Source organism: Cibotium barometz, chromosome 59 (assembly GCF_041138505.1).
Source record: "Cibotium barometz isolate CiBa-2024 chromosome 59, ASM4113850v1, whole genome shotgun sequence".
Classification (NCBI taxonomy): Eukaryota; Viridiplantae; Streptophyta; class Polypodiopsida; order Cyatheales; family Cibotiaceae; genus Cibotium; species Cibotium barometz.
This window is the reverse complement of record NC_141104.1, coordinates 24,645,871-24,670,707: the sequence shown is the minus strand read 5'-3', so window position 1 is coordinate 24,670,707 and position 24,837 is coordinate 24,645,871. Positions and strand designations below refer to the sequence as shown.

At 46.0% G+C, this 24,837-nt stretch overlaps 1 protein-coding gene across 1 annotated transcript in view; it reads left to right on the top strand.

Moving 5' to 3' along the window:
* Window positions 1–292: 292 nt before the first annotated feature.
* ATSTE24 (Peptidase family M48 family protein) overlaps window positions 293–24,837 on the top strand; it is an 88,496-nt gene continuing 63,951 nt past the window's right edge. Inside the window, exons 1-6 of the mRNA XM_086793594.1 lie at window positions 293–485; window positions 20,076–20,223; window positions 20,423–20,507; window positions 20,730–20,825; window positions 20,914–20,979; window positions 21,199–21,297. Coding sequence (XP_086649720.1) covers window positions 455–485; window positions 20,076–20,223; window positions 20,423–20,507; window positions 20,730–20,825; window positions 20,914–20,979; window positions 21,199–21,297 — 525 coding nt within the window. The 5' untranslated portion in view covers window positions 293–454. The remainder of the gene's footprint in view (window positions 486–20,075; window positions 20,224–20,422; window positions 20,508–20,729; window positions 20,826–20,913; window positions 20,980–21,198; window positions 21,298–24,837) is intronic.

Below are 24,837 nucleotides of genomic sequence, written 5' to 3'. Positions count from 1 at the left end.
TTAAAAGCAAACCATTGTGTGTGAATGTTAGGTTTAACGTTTGTAATACAATACTGAGACAAAGAGAGGCCAAGTGACTTCTCTCCATTTCCTTAGGAGTTACCTTGAGGTTATAATCTTTTTTTTAAAAAGGATCAATAATAATTATATATATATAAACTTGGAAGATGTCCAAAATACAGCAAAGTAGAACCTAAACTTCCCTACAGACCTCTACAAATCATTTTGTCTTCATTTAAAATTTTACAAAGAAAATCCCTAAGGTTATAATCTTTCAAAGATAGATAAAAAAGATCGTTAATGAACATCCGCTTACGTTTAATCGTTGATGCGCTATTAATTAAAAGCAAACCATTGTGTGTGCATGTTAGGTTTACGGTTTGGCGTGCTGCTTAATATATTGTAATAATCGTTCCAAGGCTGGACTCGAAGGCACTACCGCTCTGTGGTAACAATGGCTTTCCCATATCTGGAAGCCGTCGTAGGTTTGTATCTTCCTCCTCTCTAACTAAGCTTTCTTACGTGACTGCTTTTACTTCTGTCGCTGGTCGTCGTCTTGTCAACGGCGAAATTCTGGTTTGCGCACATACAAAAGTTTATGTTGCCCTAATAAAATGTAGAGAGAAGACAATCAACCCACACTAGGGATTGAGATGGATTTGGGGGCAAAGCTACTCTCTCTATTAATCACACTCTTATGTATCAATAAATGATGAGAGCATCCAGCTTGGTCTCCCCAAAACCCTCATCATAAGGTTCCTTTTAATGGGGCCTGGATCTTATATCCTTAGCGCCACTTTGAACTTGAACCCAGTTTGCATGAGTGGCTCGTGCTATTGTTGTTTTCGTCATATCAAGGCACGCAGCATTCGTATTTTGTGCTCCAAAGACCTATCCTGCTACAGTGATCTTCTAGTCTTGACTGCCAGGTAGTTTAAAAAGGGAAAATATTATATAAAATTACTAACATCACTGAGTTGAACTTTTCAAATCTTCTCAAGTAACTGCTGTGTCTTGAATCGATTTTTATGTATCTTTCATAAATTTGTTTGTTTTGTTTGATTTTTTCAGAAACTTGCTTTACGTACAAGTGATAAGATACAGATCTCCCCTTAATCACCCCAGTTTTTAAATATTGCTTAACTTGAGAGAGAGAGAGAGAGAGAGAGAGAGAGAGAGAGAGACTGGGAGATTCATCAACAACACCTGGAGGCCAACTGACCAATGAGTCTGAATGCAAACATAAGACCATTAAAGGGTTCAACTCAGTGAAACACTAGAACTGAAAGGAAGTTCCCTTCCAATCAGCAGGTGGGGTGTCATGGTTGGCAGATACATTAGTTGAAGACTCTTGAATGAGGGTCCTTTCATCATGGAAAACCAATCAACAGTGACAATGCAATGAAATAGGCCAAGCATAATAAAGGTGGGATCATAGTGGCAACCATGTAATTATCATGCATCTTGAAGCAGTTTAAAGACCTGAAGGGCACAAGACTAGAAGTGCTAACTCTAAAGCCCTCAAACCTGAAAACCACTTGTAGTTAGCCATGGATTTTGGCATGTAGCTCATCAGGAGATACGCCCAGGTACCCTCAGGTGTCTTGTGCACAGTTGATGGGCATGGCTGGGGAGAAGTGTGTGCAGGTCACGAAAAAATCCGTTTCGTCATTTCAAAACCTACAAGATGTTTCAAAGCGGAACGGTTCTAAAAAAACTTGAAACCTCTTGGTTAGGTAAGTTTTGGGGGAATTTTTTTTCGCATGTTTTGAACAAATTTTTTGTATTTTAAAACTCGAGTAGTAGCAATTTGAGTGCCCATGGGCCTTCTCCTTCTCTTCCTCTTCCTCTCCTTCCTTTTCTTAGTCTTCTCTTCTGTCAGAATATGCAGCGGAAATGATGACCAAATCTGGGAACACAAGAGCAAAAACGTAGGCAGAAAAAACAGCACAAAAAGAGAGAGATGTAGGCGTGTAACTCTGCTCTGATATACACAAGAAGATCCCGAATATGATACAAATAAGGCATGGGGGCCTGAGGACCTATATATACTCCCCTAGAGGGCAGTCGGCCAGCATAAGAGAAGCCCACGACTGATAAAAGAAGTCCACGACTGCATAAATGCAGTCGGCCAGCTATCTGGTGCCAAAACCTGATCAAAACCAGTCGGCCAGCAGTAAGAGTGCCCACGACTGATAAACATCCAGTCGGCCAGCACTGTACTGCTCCTGGCACCCTCTGGCAGCCCTCCCAAGCCTCAGAAAAATGGAAAAAAATAGGGGAAAAATACGGAGAGTGGGGAAAAATGGGAAAACACCTCATAAGGGCGGACACACCCACAACAAAGGCCCTGGTGTATAAAACTAGACAGGAGATGACTTCTAACACCCCCTCTCAGCTCCTGGCTGTGTGACCAACCACTGGGAGCTGGGGTGCCGCCTGAGCAAATCCTGAGAGCGACTTCGTGAAGAGGTCCACCGTACTGTCCTCCGTCGAACAGAACTCCAGCAAGATGTCATCAGCAACAATCTGTTCACGAACAAAGTGCCTCTGGATGACCAAGGGTTCCTCCAGTGGAAGCCCAAACCTGCAATGTAACCTCCTCATGCTCCGTAAAACTGCTCCTCGGGCATAAGTAGATCTCCTCGTGTCCGGATCTCCTCCCCAAACCGAGTCACTCCAACCGCGGAGTCGGACTCCATCCAACAATCCCCCTCCTGTGTACAAGAGTCCATGATCCTTCGCATGCCGCAGAAACCACAGGAAACGCAATCCTGCCTCACAAAGAGACATCTGCAACCAGGAGCTCAACTGCCTCATCAGGAAGCTCCCGTCCAATCCGGTGTCCATCAACCAGATCCATGAACCATACAGCTTCTGAATCACAGAGACATCACACTGCTCACAAGGATCAACACCTGTTACGGTGCACAAACAAGTCCTGGAAACCTGATGAAACCTGTCAACCACCCCCTCTGAATCCGGAACCACAAAGCCTGGAGAAACCACCTCCTTCTGCAAGTAAGCACCTGCCACCTGCCTGGCTTTCCGAAAGGTCCCCGTGGAAAGAACATCCTCAACTACTGGAAGTTCTATGTCCCGAACACGACGAGACATCAGAGCATAAGTGACCTGTTCAGCTTCCTCTGACTCACGAACACAAGAACTACCAACATCAGTACTGGAAAGTTCCTGCCAACTGCTGCCATCTACTGGCGAGCTATCCACCACCTGGTCTCGGAAAGCCCGCACCTGCAGCGTATCCACACCTGAGTAGCTATTACCACACTGCCACTCATCACAATCTTGAGGACTTGGGAGAGAGAGTGCTGAAAGCCTGTAGACTCCATTCTCCACTCCACCTTCCCAAACCACTTGGCCTGTTGCTTTGTCCCGGAGAGCAACAAAATGCTCATCAAACTCCACCCGTACGCCAGTCTTGCAAACCTGATGCACTGACAACATATGAAAACCAAGTGCCGGAACATACAACACCTGGGAGGAATGTTTCCCCCCTCTGCCATCGGGAACTATCTCCATCCTGCCCTCACTGTGAACTGGGATAGTGGACGTATCCCCAGTAAGAATATGACCAGAACACCTGCAGAGATCCTGTAAACCGGAACGGGAAGGAGTCATGTGCCTAGAAGCACCACTATCGAGAATCCACTCCCGAGTATCCGTTGCGGAGAGTCCTGTCAGAATATGCAGCGGAGATGATGACCAAATCTGGGAACACAAGAGCAAAAACGCAGGCAGAAAAACAGCACAAGAGAGAGACAGATGTAGGCGTGTAACTCTGCTCTATATACACAAGAAGATCCCGAGGAATGATACAAATGAGGTATGGGGGCTGAGGAGCTATATATACTCCCCTAGAGGGCAGTCGGCCAGCACTGGAAGAGGCCCACGACTGGACAAAACCCACGACTGCTGAAAAACAGCAGTCGGCCAGCATCTGGTGCCCCATGTCTGCACAGAACAAGTCGGCCAGCACTCAGACAGCCCACGACTGCTACAGATGCAGTCGGCCAGCTTCAGAGTGCTCCTGGCATCACCTGGCAGCCCTCCCAAGCCTCAGAAAAATGGGAAAAAATAGGGGAAAAATACGGAGAGTGGGGAAAAATGATAAAACACCTCATAAGGGCGGGCACACCCACAACAAAGGCCCTGGTGTATAAATCTAGACAGGAGATGACTTCTAACACCCCCTCTCAGCTCCTGGCTGTGTGACCAACCACTGGGAGCTGGGGTGCCGCCTGAGCAAATCCAGAGAGCGACTTCGTGAAGAGGTCCACCGTACTGTCCTCCGTCGAACAGAACTCCAGCAAGATATCATCAGCAACAATCTGTTCACGAACAAAGTGCCTCTGGATGACCAAGGGTTCCTCCAGTGGAAGCCCAAACCTGCAAGGTAACCTCCTCCTGCTCCGTAAAACTGCTCCTGGGCCATAAGTAGATCTCCTCATGTCCGGATCTTCTCCCCAAACCGAGTCACTCCATCCGCGGAGTCGGACTCCATCCAACAATCCCCCTCCTGTGTAAAAGAGTCTCTGATCCTTCGCATGTCGCAGAAACCACAGGAAACGCGATCCTGCCTCCCAAAGAGACATCTGCAACCAAGAGCTCAACTGCCTCATCAGGAAGCTCCCGTCCAATCCGGTGTCCATCAACCAGATCAATGAACCATACAGCTTCTGAGTCACAGAGACATCACACTGCTCACAAGGATCAACACCTGTTACGGTGCACAAACAAGTCCTGGAAACCTGATGGAACCTGTCAACCACCCCCTCTGAATCCGGAACCACAAAGCCTGGAGAAACCACCTCCTTCTGCAAGCAAACACCTATCACCTGCCGGGCTTTCCGAAAGGTTCCCGTGGAAAGAACATCCTCAACTACTGGAAGTTCTATGTCCCGAACACGACGAGACATCAGAGCATAAGTGACCTGTTCAGCTTCCTCTGACTCACGAACACAAGAACTACCAACCTCAGTACTGGAAAGTTCCTGCCAACTGCTGCCATCTACTGGTAAGCTATCCACCACCTGGTCTCGGAAAGCCCGTACCTGCAGCGTATCCACACTTGAGTAGCCATTACCAAACTGCCACTCATCACAATCCTGAGGACCTGGGAGAGAGAGTGCTGAAAGCCTGTAAACTCCATTCTCCACTCCACCTTCCCAAACCACTTGGCCTGTTGCTTTGTCCCGGAGAGCAACAAAATGCTCATCAAACTCCACCCGTACGCCAGTCTTGCAAACCTGATGCACTGACAACAGATGAAAACCAAGTGTCGGAACATACAACACCTGGGAGGAATGCTTCCCCCCTCTGCCATTGGGAACTATCTCCATCTTGCCCTCACTGTGAACTGGGATAGTGGACGTATCCCCAGTAAGAATATGACCAGAAACCATGCAGAGATCCTGTAAACCGGAACGGGAAGGAGTCATGTGCCTGGAAGCACCACTATCGAGAATCCACTCCCGAGTATCCATTGCGGAGAGTCCTCCAATCTCCTCCCTGCCTGAAGAAAATGAAGCATCGGTGTCCATCACCTCCAGGTGCACAAAAGCCGGAGTCTTCGTGATTGCTGAGGAGTCTTCACCCTTCTCGGTCTTCCGCTTGGGACACTGCCTCCAGTAGTGGCCTTTCTCGCCACAATCATTACAGGTCCTCTCTGCCTTCAGTTTCTCGCGGTCAGCGTCGGACATCTTCTCAGAAGACTTCTCCGATGAAGCCTTCCCCTTGCCCGAGTTACGGCCTTTCGACCGTTGGCCAGTAAAGGCCTCCGAACCTCCACCCTGAGGAGGGTTCGTGAATCGTTCCTCTTGGTCCAAGACCATGGGCACAAGCTCCTCCCACGTGATGGTGCTGAGCCTGCCACTGGTAATCAACGACGAGTAGAATGCTGAGTACGAAGAGGGCAAATGTGACAGCAACGTGATGGCCATGTCCTCTGACGATATCTCCTTCCCAGCCTGGAGAACTTCCTGCTGAAGAGCCTGCAGCTTGTTAATATGCTCCCGCATCGTCGACGACTTTGCAGGGCTCATAACCCGCATCTGTACTTCCAAGGAAATCCTCTTCATGGGCGATACCCTGTTATAAAGTGAGGCCAAATGCTGCCATATACCTCTGGCCAGCGTCATGTGCTTGACATGATTGATTACCTGCGGTGTGCAGTTGAGGAAAATAAACGAACGGACCCTGGCGTTGACACGATCCCACATCTGTGTCTGGGCCTCCCGGTCCTTTCGGGTTGACGGTAACTCCCCTTCCTCTACTTCCGGCCGTGGAACACCAACAACGACGAAATCGGCGAGATCGTAGGACTCCAGAACGGATTCCATCATCACCTTCCATATGCCGTAGTTGCTCCCGTCCAACTGACGGTCCACCGGGAACGTGGGGAGAGTCGGGATCTTCACATGTCTCTCGGCCATCTCAAACAGATCTGCCATAGCGGGGATGTACTCTGAAAAGGGTGGGTGGGTGGGAACAAAGAAGAACTGATACCTGCAAGTGGCTGTCCAGCAAATCAGCCCGCCTTCCTCTTGCTTCTCCTCTTCCCGATCAGCCCAAAACAGTCCACCAATCAGCCACAAAACAGCCCCCCTCTTGCTCACACAAATCCCAAGACCTATCTAGAGCCTAGGCTCTGATACCATGTCAGAATATGCAGCGGAGATGATGACCAAATCTGGGAACACAAGAGCAAAAACGCAGGCAGAAAAACAGCACAAGAGAGAGACAGATGTAGGCGTGTAACTCTGCTCTATATACACAAGAAGATCCCGAGGAATGATACAAATGAGGTATGGGGGCTGAGGAGCTATATATACTCCCCTAGAGGGCAGTCGGCCAGCACTGGAAGAGGCCCACGACTGGACAAAACCCACGACTGCTGAAAAACAGCAGTCGGCCAGCATCTGGTGCCCCATGTCTGCACAGAACAAGTCGGCCAGCACTCAGACAGCCCACGACTGCTACAGATGCAGTCGGCCAGCTTCAGAGTGCTCCTGGCATCACCTGGCAGCCCTCCCAAGCCTCAGAAAAATGGGAAAAAATAGGGGAAAAATACGGAGAGTGGGGAAAAATGATAAAACACCTCATAAGGGCGGGCACACCCACAACAAAGGCCCTGGTGTATAAATCTAGACAGGAGATGACTTCTAACAAGTCCTCCAATCTCCTCCCTGCCTGAAGAAAATGAAGCATCGGTGTCCATCACCTCCAGGTGCACAAAAGCCGGAGTCTTCATGATTGCTGAGGAATCTTCTCCCTTCTCGGTCTTCCGCTTGGGACACTGCCTCCAGTAGTGGCCTTTCTCGCCACAATCATTACAGGTCCTCTCTGCCTTCAGTTTCTCGCGGTCACTAACGGACATCTTCTCAGAAGACTTCTCCGACGAAGCCTTCCCCTTGCCCGTGTTACGGCCTTTCGACCGTTGGCCAGTAAAGGCCTCTGAACCTCCATCCTGAGGAGGGTTCGTAAATCGTTCCTCTTGGTCCAGGACCATAGGCACAAGCTCCTCCCACGTGATGGTGCTGAGCCGGCCACTGGTAATCAACGACGAGTAGAATGCTGAGTACGAAGAGGGCAAATGTGACAGCAACGTTATGGCCATGTCCTCTGACGATATCTCCTTCCCAGCCTGAAGAACTTCCTGCTGAAGAGCCTGCAGCTTGTTAATATGCTCCCGCATCGTCGCCGACTTTGCAGGGCTCATAACCCGCATCTGTACTTCCAAAGAAATCCTCTTCATGGGTGATACCCTGTTGTACAGAGAAGCCAAATGCTGCCATATACCTCTGGCCAGCGTCATGTGCTTTACATGATTGATTACCTGCGGTGTGCAGTGGAGGAAAATAAACGAACGGACCCTGGCGTTGACGCGATCCCACATCTGCGTCTGGGCCTCCCGGTCCTTTCGGGTTGACGGTAACTCCCCTTCCTCTACTTCCGGCCGTGGAACACCAACAACGACAAAATCGGCGAGGTCGTAAGACTCCAGAACGGATTCCATCATCACCTTCCATATGCCGTAGTTGCTCCCGTCTAACTGACGGTCCACCGGAAACGTGGGGAGTGTCGGGATCTTCACATGTCTCTCGGCCATCTCATACAAATCTGCCATAGCGGGGATGTACTCTGAAAAGGGTGGGTGGGTGGGAACAAAGAAGAATTGATACCTGCAAGTGGCTGTCCAGCAAATCAGCCCGCCTTCCTCTTGCTTCTCCTCTTCCCGAACAGTCCAAAACAGTCCACCAATCAGCCACAAAACAGCCCCCTCTTGCTCACACAAATCCCAAGACCTATCTAGAGCCTAGGGCTCTGATACCATGTCAGAATATGCAGCGGAAATGATGACCAAATCTGGGAACACAAGAGCAAAAACGCAGGCAGAAAAAACAGCACAAAAAGAGAGAGATGTAGGCGTGTAACTCTGCTCTGATATACACAAGAAGATCCCGAATATGATACAAATAAGGCATGGGGGCTGAGGACCTATATATACTCCCCTAGAGGGCAGTCGGCCAGCATAAGAGAAGCCCACGACTGATAAAAGAAGTCCACGACTGCATAAATGCAGTCGGCCAGCTATCTGGTGCCAAAACCTGATCAAAACCAGTCGGCCAGCAGTAAGAGTGCCCACGACTGATAAACATCCAGTCGGCCAGCACTGTACTGCTCCTGGCACCCTCTGGCAGCCCTCCCAAGCCTTAGAAAAATGGGAAAAAATAGGGGAAAAATACGGAGAGTGGGGAAAAATGGGAAAACACCTCATAAGGGCGGGCACACCCACAACAAAGGCCCTGGTGTATAAAACTAGACAGGAGATGACTTCTAACATCTTCCACTTCCACTTCCACTTCCTCTCCTTCTGTTTCTTAGTCTTCTCTTCATGCTCTTCTTTTTCTTAGTCTTTGTTGGAGAATGCATAGGCGGAAGCATAAACCGAACAAGAGAGAGAGTAGAGAGAGCTTGCAACGAAATGTGAAACGAAACGTTTCATTGGAATGAAACACGTTTCGTTCCAATGAACAGGCGGAAGCATAAACCGAACAAGAGAGAGAGTAGAGAGAGCTTGCAACGAAATGTGAAACGAAACGTTTCATTGGAATGAAACACGTTTCTTTCATGTAGCCTAGGAAAACCTACGATTATCAACGTTTTTTTATCCAGAGAGGATAAAAAAAAAAAACGGCCACAGGCGATTGGAAAATTGATTGAAGGAGCTCTTGCCTTGAACAAATCAGCCCCTACCAGCTCCTCTCGCACTTCCGAGGTTTCGTGCCCACCATCTCTCATATTGGTTGTGTTGATTTGTGCTTTTTTTCTTCGATTTTTTAAAAAAACACAGATTTTGAAATTTGGGGGTTTTCATGCTAGAGTGCCAATCCACCCTTGCTTTTGTCAAGATGCCTCGCACTAAGGATGCCATGTGGGCCCATGTCACTCCTGTATCTAAATATGGCACACAGAAGTGGAAATGCAATTTTTGCGGGGTTTGCTTAGGAGGGTCCATAATTTGTGTTAAGGCCCATTTCACAAGTTTAACCGGGGAAGGCATTGGTGCATGCAAACTTGAGCTTGCAAACATAAAAACCGAGTTACCAGAATGGAAAAGACAGCAACTAGCAAGACGTGGTTGTGGGTTTGTGCTTGAGGATATTGGGGCTAGTGAGGATACAGGTGATGCATCAAAGAGAACACGGTTGGGTTTAGAGGAAGATGCACAGAGCCAATCAAGATTCGGGGTGCTAGTAGTTCCACTCCCACGGCAACACGAACCCCTTTGCTTGCAGTACCCAAAGCCTCTCTAAAGAGAGCAAGCATTCAAGCAAGCATGCAAAAGCAAGCAATTAAAGATGCAACTAGGGAACTCACTAGGCTTTTCATCCAATGCGTTTTGTCTTTTCACATTGTGCGTACACCCCGATGGAAAAAGGCCATGAGGGCAATCAACCGCATTGGATGTTAGTGGGAGGGACCCTCCTATGAGACCTTGCGCACTAAAGAGCTTAGAAGAGAGCAACAAGCAGTGGAGGTGGAGATGGAGCCATTAAAAGCCACTTGGAGCAAGTATGGTCGCACATTGTTATGTGATGGGTGGTCAGATATACACGAGGAATGTGTACGATATTTTGGTGTTTTTGTGTGCCATTGATGCATCTATGTCTGGGACAATGGTGACGTGAGCTTTTATATAGTCACACCTTTGCGAGGCTATCATGAAGCCTCTGCCTCCTTCCACCAATCTTCTTGCATCACTCTGCGTGCAAAAGCAATTGCCTTCGGGTGCTCATGGTCCTCCCAGCTCATCCACTCTCAACTGACCACTGTGCGCACGAGTCCATGTCGGACTCCCACTACCCTCTCAACCACAATGAACATATATGCAAACCTGGTTTGTGAGAGCTTTAGAAGCTCAAGGTCACTATTGGCACGAAACATTGCCAAGACCTTGGGCCTCTTGGTAACAAACTTCACCAAGCTACGCGCAGTGTCAAAGATGTCAGCAATCCACCTAATCTTGCAAGATCTTCAATGAGCAAGTCTAGGTTATGGGAACTCATCCTCTAGCATCCGTCCCATAGAGACACGGTTGCTACCATTGCCAATCACCACCTGCACTATGTTTTGTGGGCCTATCTTCAACCAATCTATAGTGTTCTTCGCATCAGTGATATGGAGGGCACCACTCATGGACTCTTGTACGAGTTCATGGACCGCTTAACCGATGCACTCTCTTGACAGATGAGAGGTATTGAACTTCCAGCTAGTTGCCTTCTTGTTGTAACTTGTATCGTAGCCTGTAGGAGTGACCTAATAGCTTTGATCATGCATGGCTAATTTTTAGGGTTGAGGACATTCGACGGGTTTGGAACGACCGGTGGGATTGGTTCCATAGATCAATCCAAGCGGTTGCGACATATTGCACCCTCTCTGGCGTAGTGAGGCGCAGTATATTAATGAAGAGTTGGAAGATGGATGGCAAGATTACATTCAAAAATGGATAGGAGGAGACGTGGAGCTCATGAGACGCTTGGAGGATGAGCGGCTAGTGTATCGGAATGTCAGCCACGCATTTGGTAGACAGATTGCATGCATGCGAGAGAGACAGCTTCGGCCAGTCTCATGGTGGGAGAAGTATGGGATTAGTAGCCCTCACTTGGTGAGTACAACTCTAAAAGACAAGTATGTTATTTACATAATACATTGGTCAGACTTAGTACACTATACTTACAAAGTTTTTGTATATTAATGGCAGAAACGCCTTGCCATTTGACTCCTCTCACAGGATTGCAGTTCAGGTCCTGCTGAGAGAAACTGGAGCACATGGGCCTTCTTTCATAGAAAGAAGAGGAACATGTTGTGTCTAGTGTGCAGTTGGAGCGGTTGGTGTATTGCCAGGTCAATGTCGATAAAATGGACATTGAGAAGATAAAAGATGTCCTAGAGATTCCTCATGAGGAGCGCGACATATATGCCATGTTGTATGAGGAGTTGATGGCACTTGCTCATGGCACACAAGCATCTACAGCAGCATTATCAGGAGGTGCTAGTACGAGTGCAGCAGCTGAGACGAGTGCGGCAGCTGAGGCAGCATCGTCCTCTTCTGAGAGTGTGACATCGAGTCTACCGAGGAGACTTGATGAGGACATCGAGGATGTTGAGGATTGAGTGTCCAGCCTCCACATTGAGGACTCTAGTATTTGGGGCTATCAAGCTTCTCTAGTTTACTGTTTGTCATGCATGATTGCATCTATCAGGCTTCAACATGCTTTACTTTGTGTATTTCAGACTTCAGTCTACTTTTTTTGTATCTGCTCAGGATTCAAACTTTTTGTGATCACTTAGAGTGCCATTATTGAGTAGTTGCCATTATTGTTGATGAAATCCAGATCTTGATTCTTGATGTTGCCAGTTTATTTATGCTAATTGGTTAGTGACTCAGTTGGGTGCTCACTGTAACTGGGTCACCAAGATTCTTTAGTTTTAGCTTGTAAACATATTTTAATTTGTAAATGATGCATGTTTAATATTGTTTTGCAGGAAAGGCAACATATTTTTAACATATTATAAACTTGTATATAAATTTTGGGGCGGCCTGTATCTCCTCTTTTTGTATGAAACGTTTTTGAAACTAAAAGAAAGTGAAGCAAATATAAAACACAGATGTAGGCCCAAGTACAAGACCTGTAAATGCTGAAAATTGATGTTTATTGCTGAAATTTGAGCACAAGGGAAGCCCGTAGGTGCCGCACAATGGTGAGAAGTAGTAGCAGCTACTAATGATCTCAACTGAATGGTGAAAAATGAGATGAACTGGGGGAAAGGGAGTCAACCCTTATATATTCCCCCAGGGTGTTGGTTGGCCAGTTATAGTAGGCCGAAAGCATGGCAGTAGCATGAAATGCTACAAAAAATACCAAAAAATGGTAGAAAAATGTTGAATAATCTCTGCTAAGATATGTCAATGCAGGGCCTCATAAATGGCGAATACAAGCATGAAAAAAGGTGATGCAGACCCTTTGGAGATGATATAATCCAACACCTCCTCTTCAGCGCCAGAGCGGTCCAATACCAACGTTGAAGTAACACCTCCATAGTAGCTCTCGGAAGTGGTTTGGTGAAGAGATCAGCTACATTGTCCTTGGTAGAACAATAGGTCAGTCGGAGAAGGCGCAACTCGATCCAGTCGCGTACAAAATGATAATGCACTTTAATATGCTTGGATCTTCCCCGTATCACGGGATTTTGTGCTAGAGTAATAGCACTCTGAGAATTCGAGAAAATAGTAACCGGGGAAGTGTCAGCACAGCACAAATGCTCCAGAATTTGATGAATCCTAAGTGCCTCAGTAGAGGAGAGAAGGTAGGATTTATACACAGCCTCGGTGGAAGAAGCAGAAACAGTCCTCTGCTTTTGAGACTTCCAAGAAACCAATCCTGAACCAAGCATGAAGCAATATCCAGATGTAGACCTTCGAGTATCAATACAGCTTGCCCAATCAGAATCTGTGAAGCCAACCAAATCAGCACCACAAGAGTAGGTGATGCTATAATTTGAAGTACCTCGAAGATAACGAAGAACTCTCAAAGCTACCTGCCAATGAGACCTTCGAACGGCTGATGAGAATTGGCTGAGGACACTCATAGCATAGGAGATGTTTGGACGGGTGTTGGCAAGGTAAAGCAATGAGCCAACAATCTGCTGGTGCTCTATGGAATCCACCAAGGGTGTATTGTCCTCCTTGGATAACTTGGCATTGGGATCCATTTGACAAGAGAGGTGTACAATCTGACAACCCATAAAGTGTGAGCAGCTTCCTCACATACTTCTGCTCAGAAATGAAGATACAATCATCTTTTTGCCAAACCTCTAGTCCAAGAAAATAATGTAGAAGGCCAAGATCAGTCATCTCAAATGTCTCTGAAAGCTTGGACTGAACCTGTGTGACCAACCTAGCATCTTAATGAGATAAACTGAGGTAGCCACAGCTTCACCCCAGAAAGCAGGAGGGAGACTTGCATGATGCAACATACCACTAGCCATCTCTTTGATGGTCTGGTTCTTTCGTTCCACAACTCCATTCTACTGAGGAGTGTAAGGAACTCCAGTCTGTCGGTGACTGCCCTTCGAAGCAAGGAAGTCATCAAATATTATCAGTTCGGAGGAATGAAACTCTACCCCTAGAGGAAATAAATATTATCCCTGAAAGAATCAAAGGAAGCAGGCAACTTACCAAGAAGTTTATGGATGGGATTGTTGATAGTGCTCCCGTACTCCTCAAGTTGCAGCTTGATACGGGAAAACTCTCCAATCTTCTCAATCAGGTTATCTGACTCAGTGATGGTAAGCTTCTCTAGATCTGACTCCAATTTGGCAATCTTCACTGTCGAAACTCTCCCATACCTCCTCTGGATCTCTGTCCACATCTGATGAGCATTACTCCGGGAGGAGACAAACTGTGCCTGTATGGATGGAGTCATGCAATGGATGATGATAAGACGAGCCCGAGCATCCAATATGCTTCTCAAAGCAGGGTCCACCAAGTGAGGTGTGGAGATAGCCATCCACACACCGGCTCCTTCCAACAACAACTCAGTGTAGAAAGACCAAGTATGATAGTTGGTTGTGGTAAGCTTCATGGAGTCACTGACTTGGGGAGGATTGTAGGATGGTATGTGGGTAGGGCTGGGAGCAAGACCTGGATGAGAGAAACTCAGAGAGGAAAGATTGGGAATAGGAACCACTTGTGGAGCGGCGGGAGCAGGGGATCCAGGCTGTGATGGTGCTGGAGAATCAACAGGAGAAGGAGCAGCAGTAGAGAAACCTCGTGAAGCCATGTCCTTTGACAAGAAACCTTCTCTGAAGAAAGGGGCTGAAAAAAATCAGCAAGTCTTCCTCTCAGGCTGTGCACAACAACAAGAAGAAAGGGAGAGAGGGTGGGAAACTGAAAGGAGAGGAAGAAGATCTCTCCAAGATAGTTCCCTGTCCTCAGCACCTAGAAGAGGGCTCCAACAATAAAAAAAATCAGCAATCTTTGCTGAAAATTCAGAAATACAACAGTCCCAAGTGTCAGATGAAGAAAACGCAGCACTCTTGAGGAAGCCTCTGCTCCTGGAAGAAAACGCAGCACCTTCTACGCTGAAATCTGCAGAAAATGCAGCAAACTGTCAAAGCCTCTGCTCCAAAATAGAAAATGCAGCTTTCTTTTGCTCACAGGTCAGCGTTTTTCTCTGATACCATTAAAGAAAGTGAAGCAAATATAAAACACAGATGTAGGCCCAGGTACAAGACCTGTAAATGCTGGAAACTGATGCTTATTGCTAAAATCTGAGCACGAGGGAAGCCCATAGGTGCTGTACAATGGTGAGAAGCAGTAGTAGCTGCTAATGATCTCAACTGAATGCTGAAAAATGAGATGAACTGGGGGAAAGGGAGTCAGCCCTTATATATTCCCCTAGGGTGCTGGTCGGCCTGCTGTAGCAGGCCGACAGCATGGCAGTGGCATAAAATGCTACAAAAAATGCCTAAAAAATACCAAAAATGGAAGAAAAATGCTGAATAATCTTTGCTAAGATATGCCAATGCAAGGCCTAATAAATGGCCAATACAAGCATGAAAAAAGGTGATGTAGACCCTCTGGAGATAATATAATCCAACAGAAACTTCTGGGAAATGAATGAAACCTGTATGAAACGTTTATGAAACACGTTTCATGAAATGCCTAGCAACTATGACGTGAATTGACCGACTGCCTCAAGGAACAGGCCGACTTGCTCATGACTCACTACACAAGGGAAAAATACATAAATACCCAATAAATAGGGTAACCTCATAACACAGAGATGCACGAATTCTAACACCTTCTTTGAAGCTCATAGTCTGCAAGAGTTTGAAGAAGATTAAGTTGATGAAGATGCAACCATGGACCCTCCAGCACCACGAATATTGGAATCACCTCGGAGAGAGCACCCGCCAATCTGTTTCCTCGAAACAAAATGCCACCACGAACAGCAAGGATTTTTGCTTGGCTATGAATTCCCACACAAGTGTATTCCAAGAATAGATGATGAGTTGCTGGACACACCGTGCCCATAATCCCCAATAGTGGACGGAAAACACATCACGTCCCAAAAGCCTCGAACAATGAACTTGGAAAAAATCCAGTTCATAATCTTTGCTACATCAAAGATAACCATGCCTTGCCAGATGTCTAATGCTTGGAACCACGGTTCCCATGCACTAGTAAGTGGAGCTGCAATCAGTTCCCTCTCTCGCCCACAAGTCTCCTCTGGTTGGAAGCACATGGGGGGGAACTGCATGTATACTAGAGAAGTACACCATCTAGGTCCTCCTGAGCCGGAAGCCCCCTGGGAGCCCTAGATGTGTTACTAGAGGAATTTGTATCACTGTCGTTTGTCGTGTCTTTACTCTTTTTTTGAGATGCAGACTTGCCCTTGGTTTTTTCCTTCTTCTTGGACAAACAATCCTTGGACAGATGCCCTCTCTTTCCACAAGAGAAGTAGCGACTCCAACCTTTCTTCTGAACTGTGGAAAGTGCCTGGTCAGAACTATTGAGAGACACCTTCATCGTACCTTGTGAGACTAGGACGGACTCTTCCTCCAAGAGTAGGGAGCTAAGATCATCAAAATCCAATTGAGTGGTTGTGACTTGGCACTGCAAAGTTTGAGAAACCACATCATACTCCGGGGGAAGCTTGGTGAGGATAAGTGCAGCCGCTGAGCAGAGGACAAAGCAGCACCCATTGCCAGTAACAGGTCATGGATAACCTTGGCCTTCATGAGGAACGACTGCATAGAACTGCCTGTAGGAAATAACAAACCGTAGAGTTGCCCTCGCAATGTAACTTTCCTCACTGACGAATCTCGAGCAAAGAGATCCTCCAATTTAGACCATACTTGATGAGCACTGGTGAGAGTTTGCACGGCCGGTGAGACCTCCTGTGTGATGGTCCGTACAAGCATTTAATGCGCCTTCGAATCCTGATTCTCCTAGCCTTGTAATTCGGTAAGGAATTCATCCTCTTGATCCTGAGTCCACCTCCTAGAGTTCTGAGGACGCTCGGGCTTCTTCTCCCTGCCTTGAATAATATTCTAGAAACCCTTGTGGATGAACCAGATCCGCATTTGCAGGTTCCAATGGGCATAGCTGGGTCCGTTCAGCTTGTCATCCTTGTTCGTAGGGGGAGCCATATCCACAGCAACAAAGAACACAAATCTCAGCTCTCCAAAACTCCTCTCAAGTGCTTTCCAACGAAGCGAGGCACCAAGACCAATCAGCTCCCTCTCAAACCTGAGAGAGAGAGAGGCTGGACAGCAACAAAACAGTCCTCGAAACACTGGGAACCTCCTACTGGAAGGGCAGGAACTCGTGGAGGAAGAAGAAGATGTAGAGCCACTTGTCTAGGAACACCACATGCAAGAAACTCACCACCAATTGATGCTGAAGCAGAAAACGCAGCCAAACAGCTTCACAACCTGCCTCTGAAGAACAAAACACAGCCTTGAGGGCTGGCCTTGATGGTGGCTGGACCAGAAAATGCCGCAAGGGAGTGAAATGCAGCCACTGTAGGAGACTGATCTGCACCCCGGAGAAGCTATGGAAGCAAAACACACAGCATAGTTGAAGAAAAACGGCAAGCAGATTGCAGAAATGATGGAGCAGCCTGAAGCTAAGCGAGTGATACCATGTTGGAGAATGCACAGGTGGAAGCATAAACTGAACAAGAGAGAGAGTAGAGAGAGCTTGTGGACAAGATCACCTTTTATAAAAGCAATCAGCTTTACAATGGCGATAGCCAACAAGAGATTTTGAACGATGTGCACGGGATTGGATGGTAAAGTGAGCAATGAGGAGCTACCTTATATAGTAGAGACGTGAACTGATGGACTACCTCAGGGAACAGGACGACCTGCTCACGACTCACTACACAAGGGAAAAATACATAAATACCCAATAAATAGGGTAACCTCATAACACAGAGATGCACAAATTCTAACAGTGTTCTCTTTCTCCTCTTCTTTTTTTCTTTTCACCTCTTTTTCTCCCAATCTCTTTTTCTTCGTAATCCCAATTCCTATCTTCTTCATCTTCTTGATCCCATAATTACAATCCCACATTCTACAATTCCTAGCAGAAAAATGGCAATATGTGGAATGTGTGGGTCTTGGGATAACATCATATTCTAGTGGTTTTTGAAAGATACACACACACACACACACACACACATATACATGTGTATGTATATAATTTTTTGAAATGTTTTTCAGCGATAGACAAAAACTTTTGAAAAAAACCGTTGAAACCTCGAAACGTTTCTTGTGACTATGGGTGATTGGTATGATGGGCCAACACAATGTTTACAAGAAGGGCGATAGTGACGGGTAGTGGATGGGTAATGGGGAAGAGAGAGAGAGAGAGAGAGAGAGAGAGAGAGAGACGTCTATGAAAGACCCAAAAAGGCGATACAATACTGCCGTGGAAAGAAAAGAACTGTGAGAAAAAACAACGGCTGCCAATGCTTGTGGTATAAGGGCATGGCTTTGTGTGAGAGGGGTTCTCGCAAACAATCAGCTTACGGTGATACCATCCTTGGCCGGAATAGATCTGATGACTGAAAGGATGTCTGGCCTTTGTGATGGGAGTCTACCATGGCATCAAAGAGCATCCTAGATCTGCATTTGACGGGCAGAGGATCGTGATGCTTCGTGTGTCTCTGAGTGGTGGCCTTTGAGGTATGGGGGCATATGTCAAAGAAATTTGTGACGAGAGTCCGCTGCGTCTGTCTGCAATACTGCCTCTCTTTGGTGTCTAGACTGAAACCGTCTCGAAAGAGACAATGGCATCTCCCTCGGATCTCATATTAGGTCAGGCATTTGACCATGTAGTGCTCCTCATTCTCCACCTCTCCTATAGTGCGCACTCTTCATATCCGGTCCTCCTGTGTGAGATGTGTCCGGCTTTGCTAGTCTCCAAGGTGGTGAAGAGGATTCCTTGATCTGACCAATCGCTATCCGCATGGCATGTGACGTGTGTGTATGTATATCAAGTTCTCAGTGAATCTGTCCTGTGAAATTCTCAAGAAGTGGTGCGTCTTGCTAAGCTGTGGCGCGGGGACACTTATTCCCGATGCATGTGAAGCCCTAGCAAGTCCAACCTAATAATACGGTTGATCTCTTGCCGTGAGCAATCTAGGTATTGGGAGTCCAGGCTATATTGAAAAGGAGGGAGGAAAGGCCGTGTGTGTCAAACCAGTCAATCACTTGGGAGTACCATGCTGGTGCTGGTAATGATGGTGATATTGATGATGATGAGGAGGGTGCTTTTCTTACACAGACATTGTATCAGATCCACCAATTGTTGTAACCTTTTTGGTCTCATAGGTCATTTTGGCCTTTTGAAGACGTTAATATATCATTTCATTTCATTTCATTTCTCCTCTCTCTCTCTCTCTCTCATGGTGTAACTACAGGGATGACTCTTAAGTGCCAGTCTCGGGAGAGGGTCCTAGTAAGTGTATATACATACTGAATGTACATGATGGCTTGGCAGAGGAAATCTGTGACCAAGGGGGCTGCTCCAAACTCTGCTAGCACAATAGCATGTGGGACCGATGCTTTGCTCCTGATCAAACGTCATAGCATCATTACGTACAGTCTCTCTATGCTGTTCCAGGAGTCCACACCAAGACCCAGTCCCCAAAAAGGTGCACCATACATCGCTGCCAGGTGTACCAGAGTGTCAAAGAGCCAACACTTGTTATGGGGCTCCTGTAAGTGGGCCTGAAAGCACTGTCTTTCATTTGGGCCTCAACGGTCCTGTAAATGTTAAATGATCTCCACGTGCGCTCCTCTATAAAGGAAGGGTAGCTGTGATGTGATCTTATATGATGTATCGAAGGCCATGACCTTGGTTTTGCTGACATTGACAGCGAGGTCTACCATCTCTCTGATCACACAAAGCCTCTCAAGTGCAGACGTCTCTGTAACCCCTCAGCTGAATCTGGCATTAGGATATTAGGATTATGTTATCTGCGTATAACAAGATGGGCATATGCTGTGAGCACAATCAAGGGGAGAAGGAACATGGCTGTGAATGTAGCCACTCTAGGGTTTTTGCATTAAAGATTAAAGGTAGGGAAGCATTGGAGGTGATTCAAAGGCAAACCTATGTGAATCTTAGGAGCAACGCTTGGCTGTAGGGGGGGAATGTCTGGCTCTGTAGGTGAAGTCTGGCAAAGTTCGCAAACTGTTGTATCCTAGTGAAACATTAGCACCGAGGCAAGAGATTGAGTCCTTTGTAAAATTCTGGACTCTTATCAGTATCACCAGGCCTTGAAAATTTTATGGTGTTAGAGGGGGGGGGGGGGATGTTTGGCTCTGTAGGTGAAGTCTGGCAAAGTTCGCAAACTGTTGTATCCTAGTGAAACATTAGCATCGGGGCAAGAGATTGAGTCCTTTGTAAAATTCTGGACTCTTATCAGTATCACCAGGCCTTGAAAATTTTATGGTATTGGGTTGATTGGCAGGATTCATGGTGTTCATGTATTTTTTCGAGACATACTTGGATTTGCGGCAGCATTCTGCATTGAAACTTCCTAAGCTTCCTCCTCAACTGGTTGGAGTCGTGAGCCAAGATAAATTTGAAAAAGCCCGTGCCTACAGCCTTGATAAAAGGTATTTCTCTTCCTTTTGCAGGAGAGGTAATTCAAACATATGTTTCAAATGCATCAGTTAATGTCTTTAACAGGACTTCCAGTGAATATGTTTATCTTTTCGGTTTGTCTTAGAATTTCATATGATGCTTGAACCATGATGTAATTTTTGACGGTATGTTTTTCCTTGCAAGTTTGCTAATCATGGTTTGCCATGCCAGCTATTTCCATTTTATTCATGCTGCAGTGACCATCATTGAAGATTCAGCTATTCTACTGGTTGGTGCGTTGCCGTGGCTTTGGGAGGTAAGCCACAGTGGTGATTTTCACTTTGCTTGTGTGCTTATTGGTAGCGTTTTTTTCCCACTGGTTTAATGTTCACGTCTACAGAGCTGCTTTAAGAGCCTACCTTTCTATTTGTTGTATGTGCCTGCTCTGTGTTGGTTATTAGTTTTTTATCCTGACTGCCTCAACTACTCTTTTAGAATGGATAGACAAATATATCTGAGAGAACCTTGTGACTTTCAGAAAACAGGTGTGATAGTAGAAAAGCTGGGATTTGATGCAAATAATGAAATATACCAGACGTTGGCTTTTTTGGCCACTACAACAATTTGGTCACAGGTGATTAAATTATGAGTTTAATCTTGCTGTGAATTGTACAAATTAGTGCTTAAAAGCTGCTGATTGTGGTTACTTAAACTGTTGACAGGTGACGGAGCTTCCTTTTTCTTTATATTCAACTTTCGTCATAGAGGCACGCCATGGTTTTAATAAGGTAGATCCATTAGAGTTCAGCATGTGGTACCTCTTTTAATTTTGGCTTTACAATTCTCTTATGAATCATCCTGCACTTTAGTTTTGTATCTGATGTTTTGAGTTATTAGCTTTGTGTTTAAGAGAGTCTATAAGCAAACATTTTATTGTCATTTTATGAGCTTTGATGTCCACCTGTCTTTTGTACTCATATAATGTGTACTGGGGGTGTTTGCAACAGCAAACTCTTTGGCTCTTCTTCAAGGATTTGTTTGTTGGATTGGGTCTTATGGTACTGCTTGGGCCACCTGTTGTTGCAGCCATGATTGTTATTGTCCAGGTACATATTGCTGCTAGAAATGGTCCTTAAGTTTACTTTTGAAGTTGTTATTGCATGCTGGCTTGGCTAACAGAACAGTTGAAGTAAATGCATGGATCTGTGTCAACCTTTGTATTGAAATTATTTTTTACAAAACCCCAGCTCCCTAGGCTGCCACGCTCCCCCCTCCCTCCCTGCCCTCTGTGCCCCTGTGATTTCTGTCCTTCTTCCCTGCCTTGACCAGCTGTTGCGTGCCCAGAATTGCTCGCTGGAGTTTTAGGGTTCCCAGTCTTCGTTTGCTTCCCGGGCCTCCTGAAGTACTCCGCATGTGCCCTACCGCCCACGATGGGGTGGTCTCCGTTAGGTTCATGAGCGCCCCCTCCACCCCCCCCATACACAAAAAATATAAAAATCCAGTGATGGCAGCTGCCATTGCGAGGGTAACTGGTGTGACGCACCTTCGTATCTTACCGGCAGCAGTCAAGCAGCAGTAGATGAAGTTGGGTACAGTGCTACATGGCAGTGGTGGACAATGACGAGTAGCAGCACAAAGTGTCAGAAGCGTGGGGAGCAAATGCACAGCCCATGAGAAGGTTGGGCAGAATGACTAGTGAAAGCAAAGCATCATTTCATTAAAAATTTTAGGAGGAGGTTGAAGGTTCACAAGCTTTGTAAAGATATATTATTAGTTGTGTGAGTCGTAGGCCTACACATGAGTAAAACGTGGACTGGCTTGCCCCCTGCCCTCCCCCCCCCCCCCCCCCCCCACACACACACACACGAGATAGAGCCAGGAGAGAGACGGATGGCTGAATTTTTTTCTCGTTTCTTCTCTTGTCTACAACCATAAACTTAGGAGATATGAGTACATACTATAAGGGAAAGTACTCCCCTACTATAACATACAAAATGGTTGGTCGATAGTGTGAACTTGACTATACGAGTTGGTGCTCTAACTATGCTATACTCTAGTAATCCAAATATGGTTGGCACACACCTTGTTAGCATCCACTGGCAACATATCAATGATAATCTCACCAACCATGCAAGTGGCATAAGTAAGGAAGCTATCACCCAGGCCGTACATCGTTGATCTTCTTTATAATCTGAAAAGGTCCATAATACCTAGGAGCAAGCTTTGGGTCCTTGTGCTCCTTGGTTTTAGACTTTCCAAGTCTTGCTTTCTTGACTACAAGACCCAATTCCCTTCTTCAAATGAGACCTTTCTTCTATGCTTATCCGCAGCTTTCTTTTGCTTGGCTTGAGATATCTCAATAGCCTTTTGAACCTGTGCAAAAGTTGTATCCAAATCTCGAACAAACTCATCTGCATGGAAGATCTCTTCCTTGGTTCTAAGCACGGAGAACAACAATGGTTTATCATAAATAATCTCAAACAGAGCTTTGCCTGTTGATGAATGAATGATGTTGTTGTAAGCATACTCAACCAAACGCAAATACTTCTCCCATTGATCCTTTGCTTCACCTTTAGCATATCCAAGATAGTGAGGTTTGCAATCTCACTTTGTTCATCGGTTTGAGGATGATAAGCCGAAGAGAAATTCAGCTTTGTCCCCATATTGTCAAAAAGAGCTCTCCAAAAGAAACTGGTAGTTCGAGGATCTCTATTCCCCACAATGGACTTAGGCAATCTGTTACGACCCTTAGAGAAACAAATGGCTCTTTTGGTAAAGTTGTCCCTCCGTTTGGATAGGATGGACCATACATCTCAAGCGCCTATTGTTCCAAATTTGGTGTCTACTCAAGCTCGCAGGGTTGGATGATTTTGAGGATGAAGCAGTTGTTAGTTCTTGGAGCTTGAGCTATGAAAGGAGAAGCTCCAGGCTATGGTGGTTGAAAGTCAAACATGGCTATGGCTATTGCAATAGACAGACAGTGAGAGAGAAGAGAGAGAAACACAAGCTAGAGAGAGAAGTACATGATTGAAAATGATGTGACTTTGTATTAGTTTTTTTTTTTTTTCAATGAAGTACATGCACCTTTATAACGTCATTGCTTATGTCATGACACACAAATATCTAGATATTATGATAACCCCTCTAAGAGGAACAAGAATTTGGGTATGGGCTATAGGGTGTATAGATGTAGGCGGCTATAGGGTGTATAGATGTAGGCGGCTATTGTCAGGTGGATACGCCTGGTGTGTGCATAAGAGCTCCTGCTTGTTGGACTGAAGAGAGGCGGCTTTACACAGGCGGCTGTTGCAACAAGGGCTGTCACGTGCACCCTGCACTGGGGTACATAGTGACACACTGGCATGATCATCAATGCAATATTTGTGCAGAAATAACACCTTTTTATAGGAATATTTGTCGTATTGTAACTTGGTTGAACACAATTCTAATCAATACACTTAAATACACTAAGATTTAATGGACACTTCCTCAAATACAAGAAGTAATTTGCTGAATTGACAAGAGAGACTCTATGAGCCGGAACGGCCGGCCCCTCTCTCAAATAAAGTATATTGATCTTGGGAGAATCAAGTACATAGTGTCATGGGCATTTCTGATCAGATTTCCATATCAATGCATATGAATACAATATTGCAAACAAGTGGTTGTCGATGTAGACTTGCAACTCACACTACCCTCTCAAGTGTCCATGTTTCCTACCATCTGCTCTCTATTGTTCCACCAACACATGGTAGCAACAATCTGCAAGAGAGCACGTAGGACAAGAGAACACTACACAAGGTATGTGATCTTGTAATCCGGTTCCTCCCTCCTGCTACTTGCTTCCATATTTAAGCATAAAAGCTTACCAATTGCAAGTAGAGTCGATGAGAGCGGAAGTCTACGCGATGGAAGTCCTTGGAGTGATGAGATCTTCAATTTGTGGCATTTCTTCACGACAAAAGTCTTCAAGAGGATGAAGGGAACCTTGGGAAAGCTTCCCCTATGGTTCAACTTGAGAAAGGAGGACTGAAATTAGGGTTTTCGGCAAAAAGACCAGAAATTATAACAATAAAGAGAGCTGTTTTCTTGAATTTCAATCATCGGGAGTGTGTAGGAGAGTGATTAGCATCCAGAAACACTCTTGGAAGCTTGAGAAACACCTTAGCAAGCTTGGAAATGGAGTTGGGAAGGCGAAAGTGCAAAAGATGCAGCCCAATAGTCCTCATGAAGGAGGTGCCAATCTCTAGAGAGAGGAGGAGTGAGGTGGTGAGTTGTCCAGTGTAGGTGGCAGGCAGGTGCTTTTGTGGAGTAAGCTAGAGTGGACACATGGCCGGTTATTCCCTTTGTACAAAGGGGATAAGGTCTGGGCGGTGGACATTGGGTTATGTCCACCTCGGGACATCAGTGTGTGTGAACACCGGGCTGGTCATAATTTATAAGTGAGTTTTGGTCGCCCAAAACTTAATGAAGTGTGTACACACACAGTTATAAATTAGTGCTAACTTCTAAGGCTAGGTTTATGACCAATACTTACCACCTGTCACATGCCACATAACCATGTCAGCAGACAGTTTCACACGCACGGTTTACGGGGCCTTACCTGGAACTACACATTGGTCAAGCAAGCATGAAAACAGCATGCA